Here is a 21,840-nt window from a genome sequence, read left to right as displayed (position 1 = left end):
ATCTCAACTGAACACTTACTTGCTACCCAAAATGCGGAGGGCCACAATGGCTTTGTGTAAATCCACAGCAACAATAAGCTTATAAGCTTTTAAATAATATTAGCGTCAACATGTTACATTTAGCTCCCTCTAATGACCGAGCACGGGGACGCAGGTGGCGCTGTGGGTTAAAGCCTCAGCGCCTAGGGCTTGCCGATCGAAAGGTCGGCGGTTCGAATCCCTGCGGCGGGGTGCGCTCCCGCTGCTCGGTCCCAGCGCCTGCCAACCTAGCAGTTCGAAAGCACCTCCGGGTGCAAGTAGATAAATAGGGACCGCTTACCGGCGGGAAGGTAAACGGCGTTTCCGTGTGCGGCTCTGGCTCTGGCTCTGGCCAGAGCAGCAATGTCACGCTGGCCACGTGACCCGGAAGTGTCTCCGGACAGCGCTGGCCCCTGGCCTCTTAAGTGAGATGGGCGCACAACCCCAGAGTCTGTCAAGACTGGCCCGTACGGGCAGGGGTACCTTTACCTTTAATGACCGAGCACACTTTTTGACCATGTGGAAGGATTTGCATGATGCAATCAAGAAGAGCCAGAGTGGGATTACAGCTGGAAATACTAATCATTATTGAGGCTGTGGTTGCTGTTTTCACATCCCTTCAGGTAAAGAACTTGCCCATGTTCTCTTCTGAAATACTTGCTAAATACAGGAAGTCTGGTGATATAACCCTGTCCTTGTCAGATCATTTTGCTTGTTTATTTATACTTCAAAGCTTGCGTTTTACCAAAATGGCCCCCGGTTGAATTACAAAAAATATCGCAATGAAAACAAGTACAGTGTGTATTAAAATAAGTAAAACCACGACACCAATCATTATTAGAATACAAGCACAGCAGTGAGGAGGGAAGAGAAAACTCCATCAAAGGCTTGGGCAAAGAAATGTGTCTTGATCAGTTGTCAAAAAGCATACTGTGATGGTGCAAGTTGTACAACCTGGGGTCCGACACGTCAGCTCAGAGGGGCCAATGCACTTTTGGACCCCACAATGTTTTTTTTGGAGGGGGCCGGACCCCCTCAATGTTCAGAGGGCATTCGGCTCTGCCCCCTGCCTCCTCGCAACATCACAGGAGTGATGTCAGGAGATCATCTCAGGCCCCCTCAGTCTTCTTGAGAAGATGGCGCCTCTGCCTGGGGTCAACCACAAGCAAGATCCTTTTATGTTTTCATTGAACCAGGAAGGGTGGCAGACCTACCAGCAGGCCTCCCTTAGCTTAACATCCAAACATGTTGATGTGGGGGTGGGATATGCTCCTGTTGCATGACATTCTGACAAGATTCCAACACCAGGGACTGTCAGCATCACCCTTGAGCCAGTGCCACCAACTGGACTCATCCACTTCAGCCCCGACTGGGCCAGGCGAGCTGGGGTAGCACTTCCAGAGACCACCTTCTGCAGGAACAGGTCTAAGTGCTGTGGACTCACAACTCAGAGTTGTGAGCACCAGATTCACTTCCAAAGACAGTTGTTGCACAGCAGAGTACAGCAGAGCATAAACCACTCGGAGAACAGCTCTGTAGAATAACTACTTTTATTCTATCTACAACTATTATACAAACTATATACAGAGCTAAATGGAGAAGCTGAACTGCACTGAGTGTCTGCAGCTCTTAGCAGCAACCTTATCTATACAGAGATAACACACACACTCTCTAACAGTCTCTCTCTTTGATGTGAGGCTGGAGCGGAATAAGTAGTGAGCAGAAACCGCCCCCTCCTATCTGGAGAATCAGCAGAGAACACCAGCAGATTCTTGGAATGGGAGGGGTGAAATCTCCTCAGGGACTAGTGTTCCCCTAGCCCCATCACTTGAATGGAACACATTCCTTTGCATCTCTTATGAGAGTTATTGAACTATTCTGATCAAGAGACGGTTGTTCTGTCACTTGATATGGTTCCTTATCTGACGTCTTTGAGAGCCCTACACACATCAGAATGGCGTTGCTTATTTGTGTAGACTATGCATGATGTAAGAGAGGATTGCGGTCACGTTTCAGAAATTCAGGTTAAACCCATTACAAATGGATACTTGCTTGATGCAAATTGACATCATTGCTATTGAAACAAATGTGCTTCAAAGACGAACGTTTCTGCATGTTTGAACTCTTAAGTTGTGGTTGTAAGATGGAGAGGGTGAGGAACTCTTGGTCAGTGAAGGCTTCAAAGCAGACAGATGCAAAATGATCTCTCAAAGTAATGTGGCACAGAAAGATTTCTTTCTGTGTCACTGTCCCCAAGCGTTATAAAGGGTTGATTCAGTCCAAAAGAGGAGTAGGAGCGTCAGGTCTCGTGTAACTAATACTGACTCAGGTAAGGAGCTACCATGCATTACTAATGAGAGAAACCCAGCCAGAGCTCATGCTGCGTTTCCAAAGCTCTAAAAAAGTGAGTGTGGCAAGAAAGCTCCGTTTTGCTTCCCCCTCCCCCCTTTTTATTTCAGTTTACCAAATTTACAAAAGATCTGCGAAGGACGTTAACTTTTAAGATGCCATCATAGTTAAGGGCACCAGTCTGGACACTTTCCATCTTAAGAAGTTACCTTGAAATGAACATTGTGAGAAAAGTCAATTTCATGATACCGTGGGACATATTTTGGGTTCATTTTCTGCTGTTTTCCTTGGAAGGTAAGTTTTGTTCGTTTGCTTGGTGTGTTTTTTTACTACAAATAATTGATAAAAGCTCTAAGAAATAAAATACAGTTGGTTGCTTCCCCCCCTTTCTTGCAAAAGAATAAAAACCTATTTCTGTTACCGAATAAGGTGTATTCTTTATCTCAGGTATATTGAAAACAAAAGCAACTTTGATGCGGTTAAAAAAGTTGTGGTCTAAATTGAGGGATTTTGGTTTAAAACAGCTAACAATGCAATGCTGTGCGTGTTAACTTGGAAGCCAATCCAACTGTATGCGACGGGGCTTGTTTCCAATAAAGTGTGCATAGAATTGGATGACAAATTTATTTCCCTTCCAAGTAACTTACAGTTTTCTTCTGGAGTTCTGCTTTTCCTTCAGAGTGTTGAAATGCTAAAAAAACACACATTTAACTGATGAAGTATTTCTTAGCTGGCTTTTTATCTCACATGCTAATAACAGAAGTTCTGGAGAGTTTGGGGAGTTGTTTGAGACATTATGGCTTTATGGCAAAACTTAAAATGCATAAATAACAGTTTGTCATGCAGTAAATACGGACTGAAACAGATGGATCTGTGTGTTATCTAAAAAGGGTGCTAAAGAGTCCATTTTGCCAAGTCAGGACTCTCATATTTAATGTCAGTGAACCTGATCCTGGAAGGATTGCATAGGAATCATTGCAGGACTTCCACTTAAGCCTTATATTTCATATGCCTGTCATCCAAAGCATACCTACTTGTATGTAATTCACGCTGTGACTTATCTCTCAGTAAACACAGTTTAGATTGTGCTGTGCATGCAGTTTTCTTCATGTGTCGAAAGCCACAAATTCTGAGTTCCCAAACGCTTCAGTGTTTTAAAATAACAGGCTTCTGCCACTCATAAAAAGTCTATATTCTACCTTTGTCTGGATGTATCTTAGCTGAAAATCCTGTTAATCATTTCTGAAAGAGTACAACTCATCCTTGTTTTTAAAACTGAACTCAGATTCATCATAATCTTCTGAGCTCAGTCTAGAGCAGATACAAGGGGGAAGAGTGAGAGACTTTCTGCCTTTTTTTATCTAACAGGATCCCTCTGTGAATTGTCTCTTCTGAAAAGAGCTCCAAGGTGAGTCTGCATTCATCATTTGCAGGATATAATAGTCCATTCAATCACAGTGTATAGCATGACTCTGATGCATCGAAAGTATATGAAATAAAAAGTATAATTAAGCAAGTATGTATTAAACTCCCCCCCCCATGGTGACTTAACTGATTTTCAAAGCATTAGCAGGCAAAATGTCACCCAAAGGCATTTTGTTGGTAATGAAATATGCCTGTTTTGTAACTGCGGTAATTGAATATAAGGCAAGCTTGGGGAAAAAGTGCTTTTGACTGTGTTACATGGTGCTTGGAACGGAAAAGAAATATTTGAAAATGTTTATCTGAACTACCAATTATAATATGCTACTTGCATGGGTGTGGTGGAAGTATAAAGTCAACATATTTCAATTATTTCAGTTTAGTTAGGATTCTCTTTGAGTAGAAAGATACACTATTTTGTAGACTTAAACACAATACTCCCCCCCAAATGTAGCGCGTAATCTCTTGTCAAATTATTTGCATGCAGCAATATAGGACACATTACCCCCCAATTAAATGGGATGCTCTTAAATAAGGAAGGCCATCCAGAGGATGAAGCGCCTAGTAAGAATAATTTACCTGATAACTGCTTATGTTCTTGAAAGCAGAGGTAGTTATTTTGGTTCTTAAAACTATCCTTAGAGTCCATTAATTTTAATTTCTGTGTGTAGCTGTTGCCATAGGTGATAGCCCAGACAGTAGTAGCTAAATTATATTTAAATTATATTTAACAATTGAACTGACACTGCTTTGGTGGCAATTTCAGTTGCAAGTCAGGGAAGATAAACAAGTGAGGTGTAATTATAATGCGTTATTCAGAATGAAGGTGGGGGAAAAGAAAAAAATTAACCTGACCTTGAAAAGCACTTGAGTGTGTCACCATTTGCTCTCCTACAGTATTCCGTAAAATAATAATAATAATAATAATAATAATAATAATAATAATAAATAATAATTTTATTTATATCCTGCCCTCCCCAGCCGAAGCCGGGCTCAGGGCGGCTAACAACACTAAAACAGTACAAAAAAGACTGAGATCTTGGTATCACATCATTTCAATTACCAGTTTCATAAAAAGGCAAAGTGGGGAGGAACACCCCTTGCTCAAGGCAGAGCATCCTCAACAGATACCTGAATCAATTACCTGTCTGACTGGATGGGTGCTCTACCTCACTGCATCCTCAAGCAGAGGCTAGATAACCATTTTAGCTTTGCTGAAGTCTTCCTGCATGAAGCAAGAGTTTGGACTGGAAGGCCTATGGAGCACCCTTCAACTCTCACTGACTTATTCAATTGGCAGCATATTTCTTTGTTAAAAACTGCCTGTAGGACCACTGACCTAAATCTATGCATACTCAGCAGTTTGGATTGTGGAATTTAATGAAGCTCTTGTTCACTTTGAAAGGCAAATAAAAAAAAGGGGGGGTTCCTCTTGTATTTTGTCATCTGAGAGAAGAAAAAGAGAGGACGAATGTTGAACATGAACTTTAAAAAGGGGGAAATAAAAGAAGAATTAACTCAAGAAAGGTGTCTTTGATAAAATGAGAGAAATCAAAGAGAAACACCTCTCTCCTGGGAGCCTGCAGATTCAGGTTGCTTCGAGACCTTTGATTATACAAGATTCTTTTTGTTTTCTTCCAGGAATGAATTTAATGCAATTCGTCAGAAAAGAGATCTCTTAGCAGCTGAGGTAGGTTATACCTCAAAGGGAGAAAAGAAAAACCCACACACTCTCACCCATCAGCCTACAAGGGGAGCTTGCTATCCCTACAATGAAGCCTTTGTGCAGCAGAATGGAAATGGTAATAGCAAGGCAGGGATGAGGAGGAGTTGCTTTTCCATACCTGTTTTCCTGCAATTCTCAAAATGCAAACCTACATTCAGCCATTCATTCATTCTTTGCAAATCACTTCTTGAATTAACCACCCCAACAAACCAAGTGACGCACATCAAGCGAGGTAGGGGGTGTATTTCACTGTTATCTCTTTTGTGAGAGCAAACAAAGAGACTGGGAATTTTGCTAGTGCTTGGCAAAAGGCAAGATCACGAAACAGTAGATGAGCTGTTTTTCAGACGGTGCTGTTATTGTGACAGCTTCTGCTCCGCTCTACAATAGGTTCCCAGGACAGAGTTGCTTACTTGTGAAAAGTGCTCTCCCTGCTTCAGTGCCTCACTACACTGGAGATCTCCGCAGACTAGTTTTCTAATATACCAGTTTCAATGTCGGTTTTAATGTACAGCAGGGTTGGGGAGCCTCTGGCCTGGGACCAAATGCAGCCCTCCAGGTTTCAGTACCTGGTCCTTGGAACTCTTCCCAGGCCACACCCCTTGGTGCCCATGCATTAGACCCCAAAATGATTTCACCCAGCTGCTCTGGATGGAGGGTAGAGAGGTGTGTCTGTGTGCATTGAAACCAGCCTACTGCACTAAGATAAATTTTATATTAATTGCTGTACCCACTTTTGCCTCTAACCCTGTCCACTAGTGCAATGTGACCGTGGGAAGGTTGCCCAGAAGGGAAAATGTTCCCCTGGCAGAAAATATTCCCCATCCCTAATGCACAGTTTTTTTAGATGGGACTGGAGTAGAGAACTGGGTTTTTGGGTCAGCTCTGAACCAATACCTGTTGAACAAGGAGGCCTTTCAGGTCCCAGCACTGAGAGTCCAGACCTTACACTTGGGAGACATTCATGCCAGTTCTGAGATCCTCCTTCAGACTTGCCTTAAGATGCTCATTAAGCTGCTTTGTTGTCTTAATTTGCTGCTGGGTTCGCTGCTCCATGTTCGTTTCAACCAAATGCCTTTGCTGTTCCAAGGCCTCCGTCCTTGCTCCAAGATGCTATTTTGACTATTGGGATGCCTTCAGTTGCTGTTTCGATACATACCACTGAGCCTCTTGGGCTTGCCAATCAGAAAGTGGGTGGTTTGGATCCCCACAGCGGGGTGAGCTCCTGTTGCTCTGTCCCAGCTTCTGCTGACCTAGCAGTTCAAAAGCACGCCAGTGCAAGTAGATGAATAGGTACTGCTGTGACGGGAAGGTAAATGGCATTTCCATGTGCTCTGGTTTCCATCACGCTGTTCCGTTGTGCCAGAAGCGGTTTAGTGATGCTGGCCACATGACCTGGAAAGCTGTCTGTGGACAAATGCCGGCTCCCTCGGCCTGGAAGCGAGATGAGCGCCGCAGCCTTTGACTGGACCTAACCATCCAAGGGTCATTTACCATTATTATTATTATTATTAGAGTTAAGAATGTTTCTGCAGCTTCCTCTGTTTTAGTTCAGGCATATCAAGTTAGTTTCTCTCAAATAAAAGGTCATCTCATCGTTAATGGCATTGTTATGTGCTTCCATTTTCCTGAGCAGTGGGATATCCCAGGACCAGTGCTATTAACCTAAATTTGCCGAAAGAGCATCTCCCATTCAAAACACCCTAAAGAAACATCTACAGTTTTAACATTAACTCCCGGTGAGGAAACACCTACCACAATTAACAAGCAAATTCTCTAAGAAAGGAAGGTTGTCCCATCATGGGAGCAGCTTTATGTGCAAAGAACCAACCCATATGATCAAAAAAGTAAGGGAAGAATTGCACAGTGTCCATAATCTATATGTGCATATCACCTGCTTCACATGTGTACTGGTGTACATCTCCTGCTTCGCTAGAAATACAACTTTCCCACCTTTGGTGAATGTGTTAACTGCAGTCTGGTGGCTTTTAAGAAACATCAGTGGTAGAAACAAATGACACAATATGGCAGTACATTTAAACTGTACATTTCAGATATGGAATGCAGTTAAAATTGTAATGTATGACTTATATGAATTTTAAGTAGTGCCCACGTCTGTTAGCTTGCTGTTTGTGCAACATATCTAGTGTTTGAGTTATCAAGGCTTTTTGGCTTGAGTGCAAATTCAGGATAATTTAGTTTAATTGTCATAATTTTCTTTTGCACCATTATCAGAAACATTGGTTTTGTACTTCCAAGGGCTTTAATTAAACTAGCACGATTTGCTTTTGTCTTTGTCTTTCCGTCTTAGACTGCTGCAGTTTCTTCTGGGGCTCACATACATGAGGCCTTTTCTCAGGCTCAGAATTCATCAGGAGGTCAGTACCATATCATTACTATGATGCCTCTTTGAAAAGACATTTGTGAAACGTTCCATACAATAATCATTGCCAGTAATTTTAATCATGAATGCTGATATACTATTTGATTTTCTAGAGTTTATTACATTATTACATAGAGGATTGAAAGCGGTCCTGTGAAACCATTGGCCAAAATCATGGATCCAGCAAACATAGCAACAATTCTATACATTAGTTGCTGCAACCTCTTTGTCCTCACCATGCACTGAAAAAGACTTTTCATTGTTTAAGTATTTACTGTGTTTCTCCTGCTCCCTGACCAAGCCAATATTTCATGGGTGGAGGGCATCAACAGTTGGTAATCTACTATGCTTCCATATTGAATTTGAAATTGTTTTTACATATGATTTTTTAAAATAAAAACTGTTGTTATACATAGAATTCTAAAATTGTTTTCAATTACTGATGTTTTTGCGTGGACAGGCGGAGTCCCCAGATCCCGCGCAGTCCCCCCCCGACATGTGGAATAACGACTCAAGACAACATGCTATGGGATTAAATTGGCCACAACTTTATTAAATTTCAAATGTGGGTAGACCTTGGCTCAGGCATTGGGCGTTCTCCCTCCCCAGTCCCCAGCCGGGGACCTAGGGAGCATCAGGGTTATCCAGTGTGTGTGTGTGGGGGGGGATGGGCCAGCTCTGGAGAACATATGTTCAAGCAGAGATAGCCGCCCCCGTTATGCCGCCACCGCAGGGGAGAGCAATGATGACCTTTCGGCGTACGGTCAAAGCCTCCCTTCAGAAACCCCTTTAACGGGGAACCCCGGTATTGCCGCCGCAAAGAGGAAGATGGACTAAAGGATTCCGCCCAAGGCCTGATACCGCCAAAGTTGTGACGTTTTGCTACGGGAAAGGCAAAACCTGCCAATGCAGGGAAATTCCTTTCCGGCCCTTTAACAGCGACCTTAACGTAGCAGCACCCGCATACCTGTGAAGAAAAGTTAACCTGCAAAAGAAGACATTAACTGAGGGTGGGTAGGGTGGGAGAAGCTCTGGAGCCAAGTGAGGATTCCCAGGTAAGATCCTCCCTCTATTGTGTGGGCAGGTAATCCCTCCCCTACCTGGCCTGGTCTCCTTGGCAACACTTCCTCCAGGTGGGATTGGACAACTGACTGAGGTAGGCGGAGACCTCCAGGTATCCCACCTGAGGGAAGGCAAAGCCAAGCCTATGCTGTTGGAGCCGCTCCAGATCTAGGGGCTGCGCGTGTCCACGCAAAGGGCGCCCCCCGTTTTAGGCGGGGAGCGGTCATTACTGTATGATTGCTTCAAGATATTTTTATGGGAAGTAGTTCATAAATGGAATCAAATGGCTAAATGCACTCTTAAATTCCTTATTTAATGTGTAACAACCTGAGATTTTATAGTGTATTTCAAGTGTCCAGTATCTCAGTATCTTCACCAAAGAGGCCATGGCACCATCCAAAAACATCAGCAGTCACTAGCATCCCAGTGACGATTACAACTGCCCTGTAATGTATGCCAGTACTATTTCCACCATTATGATGGGGATTTTGGAGACGGGCACTGAAGCTGAGAGAAAAGTGGAATACTTTAAGGCTACCATGTGAATCCCTGCTTGAGAAAGATTTGAACAAGGGTTTTCCCATTTCACACTCATACACTGCATTCTACATGTGCTTACTCAAAAGTGCATCCTATTAGCTTCAGTGGTGTTTATTCCCAAGTTGTAGTTTAGCAATGTCTGTAAGAAATTCTAATACCTGGGCTGCATTGTACCATCCAGGTTTTCCCTGACATTTTGTCAGTTCAGCCACATTTCCCCCTAAGGCTATTTTTACATCCAAAAATCAGGACATGTCAGGAATTTTCCTGATGTATGGCAAGCCAATATGGGGTGATCCTTTTAATGCTGCCGGAGCACAATTTCTGTTCTCATCCTGAAGCAAAGTTCTTAACCTGAAGCATTATTTCTGGGTTAGCGGAGTCTGTAACCTGAAGCGTATGTAACCTGAGGTACCACTGTATCAAAGAAAAAAATAATTTGGGCTTTATGTCTTATACAGTATAAAAGCTGGTACAGTTTTCTTTAATATGGGTAAACTTTTATCCAAACTATGCAGGATGTTCATGTAGTTTGTGTGCTTGTTGACATCTGGCTGTTTCTGCTGTGCAGGTTCTTGCCCTCAAGAATGCCTTAATGGAGCAGTTTGCACAGAGGCCGGAATATGTGATTGTGAGACTTTCCAGGCACAGGGTGAACGGTGCCAAATTGGTAAGTTCCAGGAAGATGTTAAGGAGCTGAATTTCATATTAAGGTGAGATGTTACAACCTTGTTTGTTAAAACAGTAATGCATACAATGCTTTTGCAATTTGCTTCTAACAGTTTGTGGAAGCGAATTGTAAAAGTGTCACACATATCACTATTTTAACATTATTATTTTTTTTGGATTGCACATTTTTATTCTTTGTAAGCTACTTTGAGACCCAGATGAGGTGAAAAGCAGGGTATACATTTTTTAGAAAAATAATAAATAAACCTAATCAAATGCTAGATCCCAGTTTAATTGCATGGAACTTTCACTAAAAGACCAGTTTACACTGGGTTATATTCAGCCACCTGGAGTTTCTGTACAGAGTCAGTGACGAATGGATACAGGAACTGACCCTGTACCATCGCAAACAGCCTGTGCTGAAGATGGCTGAATCTGCATGGTAAGCCACTACATTTGAGTAAATTGTTGCATGAGCCAGCCTCCACATGACTGCATGGAAAGTAGCTATCTACCCATGTGAGTCTGCCACGAATCTCAGTGAAATTAATAGTACTTTTTAACTACTGAACAAGAATAATGGGGTTTCAATGCAAGCACTTACAATTTTATCCCCTCTCTTTAAGAGCTCTGAAGTTGAGCAACATTCAGCCTGTGTGCTATTTTCCTTCTCTTCCACACTGCAATGAGAGATGTTGCATCTGTGATATTCTTCTCTATTCTATTTTTTATTTTTTGCTCCATCTTGAGTTCATGTTCTCTGGTTGCAAACCAAATTTGAATGCAAGTGAAGGAACCACACATATTGGAGGAACTTTCCTGGGTTCCTTTCTCTGCAATAGCTCTGTCTTTTCAGAAAATACTCAAGCTGTTCATGTGATGCCAACGTGAATGTGAATTGATTTTTTTGATAGTGATCCAAATAATCTGGCCTACATGTGACAGGCATCTCTTAGATCATTCCATTTATAATCTAAATTTTTAATGTGTGTGTGTGTGTGTAAATATATATATAAACTGATATGATGAATATATTTGAAATGGGCGACATGGGCTTCTTTTACTGCACCTGCAAACCAACACTTTGCTCTTTCTAGTTCCAAACGCTGGCAAAGACAGAGATGGCATTTGCAAATCATGGGGTCAGCATCACTTTGAAACATTTGACGGCATCTATTATTACTTCCCGGGAAACTGTTCATACATTTTTGTGAAAGACTGCAGTGATCCAGAGCCTCAGTACACTGTGTGGGTAAGATTGGGAATTTGGCTTGAGAAGGAAGTAAAAACAGAATAAAAAAATAAGTACAACATTTCTTTCCACTTTCTTTAACTCCTCTGTAGTTGCTCTGCACAGACTGTAATGTTTTTAATTGAAATATGTATATCTGCTTTTCAAGACAACTCATACACCCATAGCTGGTGTTGATGCCCAGGTTTAAGAGAGAAAGATGTATGCTTCTATGTCTGATTTCCTATGCATGGTATTTGTGCTTCTGAGTTCTGACCAGGTATGCGGGAAAATTTGATTTGATTACCAAAGCTACCTAATTTACGCTTTCCAAAGCAACACATGAAGCAAAAACCAACCATCCTTAAAAGTTCGCAGTGTGCTGAATTGTGCAATGCAGTTCCCCAGCTGAGTCCTGGGTATAAAAATGCTTATACAAGAGTAAAGCATGCGTTGAAATGAATATATTAGTGGAAACAACATAATAATGTGTTACATTACAGGAAATAGTTATGCAAACGTGTGTATATTAAGCAAAATTGCACATAGGCATGTGTATATTAGAGGAGGATGTGGGTGGTGCTGTGGTCTAAATGTCTGAGCCTCTTGGGCTTGCCAATCAGAAGGTCAGTGGTTCAAACCCCTCGACAGGGTAAGCTCCCGTTGCTTTGTCCCTGCTTCTACCAACCTAGCAGTTTGGACGCATACCAGTGCAAGTAGATAAATAGGTACCACTGTGGCGGGAAAGCCCTTTCCACCTGGCCTAGGGTGCGGGGCCACACCCACCAGCCCCACAAAAGAAGCTCCTCATGAGGCCAGAGGAATATCGCCCGGCTATTGTTTTATTGATTTAGTATGCTGTAAACTGCTTTGAGATTTCTATTAGAAATATAAAGCAGAAAGAAAATTTAAAAGTATAATAATATAAGGTAAATGGCATTTCCGTGCACTCTGACTTCCGTCACGGTGTTCTGTTGCACCAGAAGTGGTTTAGGCATGCTGGACACATGACCTGAAAGCTGTCTGTGGACAAACGCTAGCTCCCTCAGTCTGAACTGAGATGAGTGCCACACCTCACAGTCACCTTTGACAGGACTTAACCATCCCTGGGGTCCTTTACCTTTTTACTCTATATTAGAGGAAATATGCAGTCAAATGCTCATGAATTTTCACGAAGACTTGAAAAAAAGGCAAACTGATGTGGAAATAATGGGGAACTGAATTTAAGATTGGAAAATGAGAGAAACCAAAACTGATAGATTCACCCATTCTTAGTTCTGACACACATGTTTATGGTACCTGTGTTTAGACATGAGACCCAAAAGGATTCCTCACAATTAAGGGAAAGAGGCAGAAGACAGATCACATGCTTGTGACGTGAGTTTTCCTCTAAAGTCCATAGAAGTAGGGGTACGATTCTTCAGCTGCATTGTGATGTAGCTGGAATGATGCATTTGTATTTTGTACTTGGATATTTGTACAAAAAAAATGGGGTAAAAAGCTGCCCAAAGTATTATTTGGGGTAAAGTTTATTATTCTTATTTCATTTTATAATGTATTTAAAGCAGAGAGAAGAATTATAACAACAGACAAATATTAAAAGATGAAAACCCAAACTATGAAATAGGCACGGAGAATGAGTAGTTAGATACACATGAGTTAAAATTGCCCAAAGTATTATTGGTCCCAGTTCTTGGTCTTTTTTGGAAAACAAGGTGAGCTGCTTGCAGATACTAGGCAAAATAATGTATTTGTTACTCATGTAAATCTATTTCTCTCCCTTTAAGATTAACAACAGCCCAAGTTGTGTTGGTTCAGTGTATTCTTGTTTGCGGTCAATCAGCTTGTTCTTTGCAAATCAGGAGGAAATAATCATATTGCGGCATGAAGTAAGAAAGGGCAGGATCAGGTAAACAGTCCAGAAGTTTTTATCTAAAGATGTTTTAAAATCAGATATAAAGTATTGCGATAACGCTTAGGGAAATAATGTACCCTAATACAGCTCTATTACAGGTCCAGTGTGAAAAAAACTTTGATGTAGGAAATAAAGATTGATTTGGAGTATAAAAACATTGCCTTCCCCCTGCCCCACTGTAATGTCATTAAATCAATATGGGGAATAATATGAGCTCACATTAATTTATCTAAAGTGATAATTTATGTTTGAATGATGTAGAAAGTATAATTAAAATCAAGAATTTCAACGGTACATTTTGATTGTACAGTGGCCCAATTTGTGAACTACTGAAGGCTGTAGTTAATGGTTTGCTGTGAATGCACCAATCTCATTCCCTTTGCTCCTCTTCAGTCGCATGCAGGAGAAAAAAGCCATGATTCCTGCCTTAACATTAGGTCTGAACTGAAAATTGTGCTTTGTTTTATTCAAACTACAATCAGTAAGCCAAGAACAAATCTTGGCTTTATATCATGGTTTGTTGGGAGTGAAACAAACCACAACCACTGGTTTGGATGTAACACTAAGCCAAGGACCATAGTTTGCTACTCCTATGTGAGAGTGAGAATTTGGATGAGTAAAGTGGTTGAGATCAGCACATTCATTGTAAACTATGGTTTACTGTGCTGTGAGCAAGGCCTCACAGCACAGTAAACCAAGGTCTGTTGAAAACCTTCAGTGCTGCCAGGTATATGTTGACAATTAAGGAAATATCCTATAATAGTGGATTTCTGATTTTAATTTTTTATATAGTTTTTATTGTATGGTTTTATGTATCAAATGAGTAAAAAGACAACATGAAATGCACTTGACTTACACTTTTTGAAGTGAAACTTCTTCTGCTTCCCCAGATTGAGATTGCCCCAAACAATTGGAAACGTTTTCATTGAAAGATTAGCAGATTATATTCTGGTGAAAACTACCTTTGGCTTTTCCCTAGCTTGGGATGGAAGCTCCGGGATTTACATCAAACTGACTGAAGAACACCAGGGGAAAACATGTGGCTTGTGTGGAAACTATAACAGCAACTCATTGGACGATCTTGTAATACAAAATAGTAAGCAGATAGCCGAGTCAGATAATTTGTGAATGCAACCCTCATGTATCCTAGCCTCTTACAAGTGTAAGGCAACACTGCAAGGATATTGTACAGTGGTACCTCTACATATGTTCACCTCCGGTTACGTATCCTTTGGGATAGGCAAACCTGGAAGTATTTTTTTGAGTTTTGCCATGCATGCGCATGCACAGAAGCAGCACCTCCAGATATGAACACCTTGGGATCCAGCCGGAGCTCCGGAATGGATCCCATGCGCAACTGGAGGTACCACTGTATTGTGAACTGTAGTTATCCTTTTTTTTCAAGTTTTGTTTGGGGCAAAATGTCAATACGTTTATATAATGCTTATGCATGTTCAAAGTACACAATATCATTTTTTCTTGCTGCAATCCTTACAATAACCTTGGAAGGAAGGTCAGTGATGTTAGCCTTGTATTACAACATAGGGGGCCGATGTTGAGAGACTGACTTGCATAAGGTCATCTAGTAAGTTTATTGCAGACATGAGATTCATGCTGGTTGTCTCTCAGTTGGGAGCCATTGATGCTTTGCTGAGTGATAACAAGATGCTTTCATATCAGCTCTGCGGTGTACCCATAATTCAGAGCAAACTAGATATGATGACAGAAGCCAACTGAGTGGAGGCAGTGATGACTACCAACTTGGATGACTTTTAAAGAGAATTAGACAAATTCCTGAAGGACAAGGCTACCTATGGCTACTGGCCATATTGACTATGTTCTGCCTCCACAGTTGGGGGCAGTATATGCTTCTGAATCCCAGTTACTGTTCACCATGGTCTTGTGCCTGGAACTTGCTTGCCGGTTTCCTACACGCATCTGGTTGGCCACTATCAGAATAGGATACTAAGCGAGAGGGACCATTTGCCAGATCCAGTAGGCTCTTCTTATGAGTAGACCAAGTGAAAATAATGGACCTAAGTTAGTCATCTCCAATCATTTCAATGAGTCTACTCTGTGGATACAACCTCATGTGTTGTTTTTTTTTATCATGGCCACCAGTATGCCGTAAATGCCTTGTTGTGTGAGATATGTTACAAAGGTTTAAGGTTTAATGAGCTCAGGTCAAGGGTGCTTCCAGACAAGCACATGGTGTCTGGAAATTGCAATCATTTCCATGACCGATAAATGTAGGAAATATTTATATGCATAAATGGACGACTATTTTAATACTATCTACAGCAGGCTTCCTCAAACTCGGCCTTCCAGATGTTTTAGGTCTACAACTCCCATGATCCCTAGCAAGCAGGACCAGTGGTCAGGGATGTTGGGAACTGTAGTCTCAAAACATCTGGAGGGCCGAGTTTGAGGAAGCCTGATCTACAATATATGTATTCATATGATGCTAGCCACATGTCATTTACTCTTGTGGGAAATTGTGTTGTTTAATAGGTGATTATAAGGAGGATATTGCTAAATTTGCTAACAGTTGGTCTGTGCAAACTCCAGATGATGCAGCTTGTGTAGCTATTGCCTCTGATTTTCCTAGTCCATGCTACATTGACACAGAATCTTATGAGGTAAGCTGACTAGATTGCTGTTTTTATAGAGTGGCCTCTAGGATATTTGTTTTTCTGGCCTTTGGCCAGAAAAGAGCTCTGGCCTTTGGCCATTGAGAGCACTGAATAGCAGAAATCTCACAGAATAGAAATTTGCCATTCTCTGATGCTCCTGCAGCTTCTTGAAAGCTTCTCAGGAGGGTTAGGAGACAGTGTGAGTGGGGTGTGGAGGCTTGCATCATGTACCTTCATGTATGCTTAGGGGTAGGGGAAACCCCAATACTGATTTGTGGAGGGGTCACAAGAGAGAAATCCAGTTGCGTAGTGGAAGTCTTTATGCTAGTGCGATGAGATCACTGGATACAGCCCATGGGCACTGGTAAATAGGTTGGGTCAAGAAGTTTAATCTGATTATCAGCAGTTCAGTGTGGGATGAGCCTTAATTCTTTTTTGATTTTAAAGAAATGTGAGGAAGTTAGAAGAGCTGTACTTTCAGCATGCTCTCCTGCGAGTGCATACACGGCATAGACTAGAGTTCATTTTATTGCCAAATTAAACTATGATTTAATTTTCATAGTTTCTTAAAGAATGAAGAGTTCCTCAGGGGAATGTTCTCTCATTCTTTATCACTGAACCTGGGAGATATTTTGCCAATTCAACACAGTTGGGAAGGGACAAGCATTAGAAACACAATGTAGGACAACAGAGGGGTTATAGCAGAAATTGTACGGGTCTCAGGGAGAGTTAAAAAGTGACCTTGGGATTGGGGGGGGTTGGAGTTCATGCTTATTTTATGAAACATACATGAATTAATAATCAGCTTTTTTTTTTTTTTTGCACAGAACATATACTTCAAGTGCCAAATACTCTTGCAGTTCCCTTTTCTCAGCTGCCACCAAAGCATAGATCCTTACCCCTATATTTCCAGCTGTATGAATGACCTTTGTAGGTAAGCAGAGTAAAAGCTCCCCCCCCGCCCCATTTCTTTTTTGTATTGTCCCCAGTTGGGTGGTGTGTTTCATTTTCACCATTGTTGTTTCTTTGCCTTGTAAGTGATTTTCTCTATTCTTAAGAACCTGGAACAGTTCAAAATGTCAAAGTCAGCTAGAATAGAGGTAGGCAAACTTCCTGCCCCATTATCTCCCATTAGTTTAGCCAGGAAATAAGCTGACTTACTTACCTAGAAACTGTCTGTAGCTCCATTGGAAGCCAAGCCAGATACACTTAATTTTCACAGGGACAGCTCTTCACAGTAGCCTCCTGCAGAGCAACATCTCTGTTGATTTGTTAGGGGACTGCAAAAACTATAAAAAACTTTCTGTGGGCAGCTCCATAAACACAAAACAATGCAGTGTTTAAGTAGTGCCCCATTTTCCCAGCTTGTCAAAGGACTTTAGCTTGGGCATTTCTAATGCTCAACTCTTGTTTGAGATGAACACTATCTAGCCCATAAAGCTTGTTTCTATGCCCAGGCCCAGCAAACCATTTTGACATCTCTTCACCGGTATCATTACTTATTTCCCCTAATGAACATTTGTGAAAACTAAGGATGGTACAAGTACAGAAAACTTTCAGATTTTTTTATTTTATTTTTTGCAGGTGGGGGTGGGTTCATTAACCAGGCTTGGGCTATTTGTGAAAGTGAATTCTTGCTCTGTGGCGGACTGCAGGAAGCAGCTTGTAGAATGGCAGTTTATCTATGCCAAGGCATGTAGTTGGTGAGATTCATTTAATTGGATTATCTGTGGTAAGGTGAGGAGAGTGAGGGTAAGAAAACAGCATAATGGAGTTTGACATGGTGACTTTATAATGAGGGATTTCAAGCCACCAGCACGCATACCATGTGATAGATCATTATATTAAACCTAAAACTACTAGAAGCTGGAACATCTGCGGAAAGGTAGATTTCATTTTCATTTCAGTGTCTTTGGCACGGATTCCAACTTCTGTTTTCTGTTTTGTGAACATAATGGACCTGTGTTCACAGAGCAGGGCTTTGCCACCTATGCACCCCACTAAGAGTCCTGAAAATGTACTCCTGAGGATTGAGGGACACGGGCTGTAGCAGGAAGGGGTTATTGCTGAAAACTGAATCCTAGCTTGTATTATATCAATTTTCTTACGAAGTTACAATAATCCTACACATATAGTTTGAAGATTACAGATTTAATCAGTAAGGGTTTGTTTTTGTCTTTTCAGAGAGGACGATGATGAAACTTACTGCCGAGCGGTGACAGAGTATGCTCGATCATGTTCACATGCAGGCTACCCAGTGCGAGACTGGAGGGATGATTTTCCAGCATGTAGTAAGTCTGGTGGGTCTAAACTGCAGAGCCTAGGGCTTGCTGATCAGAAGGTCGGCGGTTCAAATCCCTGCAATTGGGTGAGCTCCCGTTGCTCGGTCCCTGCTCCTACCAACCTAGTAGTTCGAAAGCATGTCAAAGTGCAAGTAGATAAACAGGTACCACTCTGGCAGGAAGGTAAACGGTGTTTCTGTGCACTGCTCTGGTTTGCCAGAAGCGGCTTTGTCATGCTGGCCACATGACCCAGAAGTTGTCTGCAGACAAACGCTGGCTCCCTCAGCCAGTAAAGTGAGATGAGCGCCGCAACCCCAGAGTCGTCTACAACTGGACTTAACGGTCAGGGATCCCTCTACCTTTACCTAGTACTTTAATATTAGGTCAGCCAAACAATAGCTTCAGTGTGTCAATCAGTGTTAAAGATGTTTGTTGGACCAACCTAATACCACTGAGAAATTTCCACTGCAGCAACCCAATGGTATGGATGGCACATTGCAGCCATTCAGAGTGGAAACAAGAACAAGTTTAAGTAATTGCTTTCATATTTTTGGATTTTGACTACTTGGTCAGGGTAACAGAGCTGTTTCAATATCCTGTCAAAGCAGAACAAAATAAAAAAATTCCTTCCAGTAGCACCTTAAAGACCAACTAAGTTAGTTCTTGGTATGAGCTTTCGTGTGCATGCACACTTCTTCAGATACACAGATATCTGATAAAGATATCTGATAAAGATATCTGATAAAGCAGATGTGTATTCTACATTACATTCATATAAATATTCATGTAAAATATTTATGTACCACCATTTTTCATACTAGATTTCAGGGTTATTTACATTCTCTCTCTCTCTCTCTCTCTCTCTCTCTCTCTCTCTCTCACACACACACACACACACACACACACACACACTCCTGGTTCCTATAAATGTACATATCTACAACTCCAGATTCCTCTTGCTATGAATGTGCCTATGAAGGTCCTACTCGAAGATGTTTGGACTTGAAACATATGCTAAATTTAGGATACTAGTACTTAGTTACAGTACTATTAAAACACTGTAGAACAATACTTTGTGGGTAGTATCCAATGCTAGTCTCAAGGTAGACCCATTGAAGTTGATGAACACAACTAACATAGGATCATTAATCTGCTGGGTTTGTGCAATATGCCTCCTTATCTAAATGCAATGACCAGGATCATAGCAATGTTTTGAACTTCTTGTATTTTAGATGATAAGTGTGAAGATAATTTTATACATCGGGATTGTATTAGCTGTTGTCCCCCAACCTGCACTTTTGAGAAAGATTGTCTTGGCAGTAATCTTCATTGCTTAGATGGATGCTACTGTCCTGATGGTAAGTAAGCTACTTTTCCCAATTACTTTATTTGAATGTTAAAACCACTCTGCTCACAAAAGAAGTGTGTTTTAATGGGGACACTCCTTTTGACCAGCATCTTCTGAAGTTCCCATTGATTTCTAGGTTGTATGTACAGAAGAACCTGTAGAGTTCTGTGTAAAGATAGTCAGAACCTCAGGAAAGTGTATGTTCATTTCTATATATCTTTTTTCCTTCCCAATTCTTGCTATATACTGTTTTGTGTATTGTTTTAAAAAGTTACTGAATACTTTACAACTCTGGGTCAATGTGAAGGCTCACCAAACATGTGAATGGCAGATATAGATATACAAGTAAAGAATGCTATTTAAGAGTTGTCCAATACTGACAACTCTCAAATAGCATTCTTTACTGCTACAAATACTGTAGCAGTATTTGTTGTCACTTAATAGGATGGTTTTGTTGTCTGTACAGAAGTTCTCTTGATCCTGGTTCATTGATAGGGAATAAACTGACAGGTTGTGGACTTCTTTCTCTATTTACCACCATTGCTACTTATCATCACCATCATCATTTCATTTGTATGTCACCTTTCCATAGTTAGATAATCACAAGCATAACCAAAGTAGTCATAAAAAATAAATCCATAAAGCATATAACCAAATTGAACTATTTCCACATAAATCATAAAATCTAAAAATAGGGATACAAAAAAATAATATCAACAACAGCAATTCGCAGTATTCATGCTGTCATCAGCCTCAACAGTGGTTAGGGATTAAATGGCAGTGCTGATATAATCCTTAACCACATTTGAGTATTAATGCTTCATTTAATATCAAACTCTCTTGCATTCTAACCATGGTTGAGAAAACATGGTTTTAAACCGTCAAGTCCAGAGAAGGCCTTATCAACATCCCTCCCTAAACTTCACCTGATGAACATCTTTGCTACATAGTAAATGACAGGATATATATATGTGTGTGTGTATATATATATATGTTTATTGTGATAACATAAATGGTATTTTTTTTATAACCTTAGGTCTCATAATGGACAATGGAACTTGTATTTCCCTCTCTGATTGTCCATGTGTTTATCATGGGACGGCATTTCCTGTTGGCTCAAAAATTGAGCAAGAATGTAGTAACTGGTATGTAGACATTACTTCTATTATCTCTGTCTTGTGTCTGAATACCTTTAATTACCTTACTTTAAAGCATTTGCCTTGTTGTGCTATTATTGTGGGAGTTTTTATAGTTGCATTTATATAGTAAATATCAAAAGGGTTACAATGTTTTCTCCCAGCATTCTATTTTGTTAACACATTGTCTATTTTGTTTTAGTATTTGTATTGGTGGAATTTGGAACTGCACTGAACATGATTGCCCAGGTAATTTATTTTTTCTCTGTTTCTGTAAGATAATTTTTTGTTTACTTTGTATTAATATATTTAAATGTTGGTATCTTAATAAGTAAAAATACTAAAAGTGACACATCAGTTGAAATCTAACTAATACAAAATATATTGTAAACCTCTCTAACCACTAACAGTGAAATCTTATACATCTACTCAGAACTCAGTTCCATCGAGTTCAGTGGGCGATATCCAACTAAATATTTAACTGTTCTTGCCTTAAGCTGAATGTTCAATCGTTGGTGATTCTCATTTCACAACTTTCGATGGTCGCCATTATACCTTCCTTGGGATTTGTCAGTACATTCTGGTGAAGGGCACTGGGAAAGACAAATTCACAATTACTGTACAGAAAACTCCATGCGGCCAGGTAAGGTCATGCTTAAAATAAAATTCTATGCTGATATATAAATACCTACACCATTGGAGCCAATTAATTAATTAAGAGGATTAGCAATAATAAATCATTCTTTTTTCTTAATATTGAGTGTCTACCTGATCATAACCTGGATTCCATTTCAGTTGTAAGTATTGCCTTTTTGTAAAGCCAATTGCGCCTTTTACTGAGATTAAGTCTACAGAGCTTTTCATTCACGCATGATTACACAAGCATCTACATATTTGGTTACAGTCTGAGCAGGTGTCTTAGGCAGATAAATGCTCTTGGTGACAGGGCTGAACAGGTTTGATATACTGCCAGCCAGATAAGAGGCATTTTGAAACTGACTGAGATATTTATTTGATATTTTATAAGCTCTCTTGGTTTTTTTTTTGGGGGGGGGGGAACAATAAATCTGAGAGCTCACAGAATATTAAAATATTAACGATAGGGCATTTCAACCGCTGGCTAGTT

At 40.8% G+C, this 21,840-nt stretch overlaps 1 protein-coding gene across 1 annotated transcript in view; it reads left to right on the top strand.

Moving 5' to 3' along the window:
• The first annotated feature begins 2,576 nt into the window (after positions 1–2,576).
• OTOGL (otogelin like) overlaps positions 2,577–21,840 on the top strand; it is an 82,161-nt gene continuing 62,897 nt past the window's right edge. Inside the window, exons 1-14 of the mRNA XM_079992039.1 lie at positions 2,577–2,661; positions 3,736–3,775; positions 5,431–5,591; positions 10,072–10,170; positions 11,267–11,421; positions 13,188–13,309; positions 14,206–14,411; positions 15,827–15,954; positions 16,776–16,882; positions 18,133–18,239; positions 19,463–19,588; positions 20,615–20,723; positions 20,917–20,963; positions 21,212–21,357. Coding sequence (XP_079848165.1) covers positions 2,583–2,661; positions 3,736–3,775; positions 5,431–5,591; positions 10,072–10,170; positions 11,267–11,421; positions 13,188–13,309; positions 14,206–14,411; positions 15,827–15,954; positions 16,776–16,882; positions 18,133–18,239; positions 19,463–19,588; positions 20,615–20,723; positions 20,917–20,963; positions 21,212–21,357 — 1,632 coding nt within the window. The 5' untranslated portion in view covers positions 2,577–2,582. The remainder of the gene's footprint in view (positions 2,662–3,735; positions 3,776–5,430; positions 5,592–10,071; positions 10,171–11,266; positions 11,422–13,187; positions 13,310–14,205; positions 14,412–15,826; positions 15,955–16,775; positions 16,883–18,132; positions 18,240–19,462; positions 19,589–20,614; positions 20,724–20,916; positions 20,964–21,211; positions 21,358–21,840) is intronic.

Source organism: Podarcis cretensis (genome assembly GCF_951804945.1).
Source record: "Podarcis cretensis genome assembly, chromosome: 10".
Classification (NCBI taxonomy): domain Eukaryota; kingdom Metazoa; phylum Chordata; class Lepidosauria; order Squamata; family Lacertidae; genus Podarcis; species Podarcis cretensis.
This window is presented reverse-complemented; position numbering and strand designations above follow the sequence as displayed.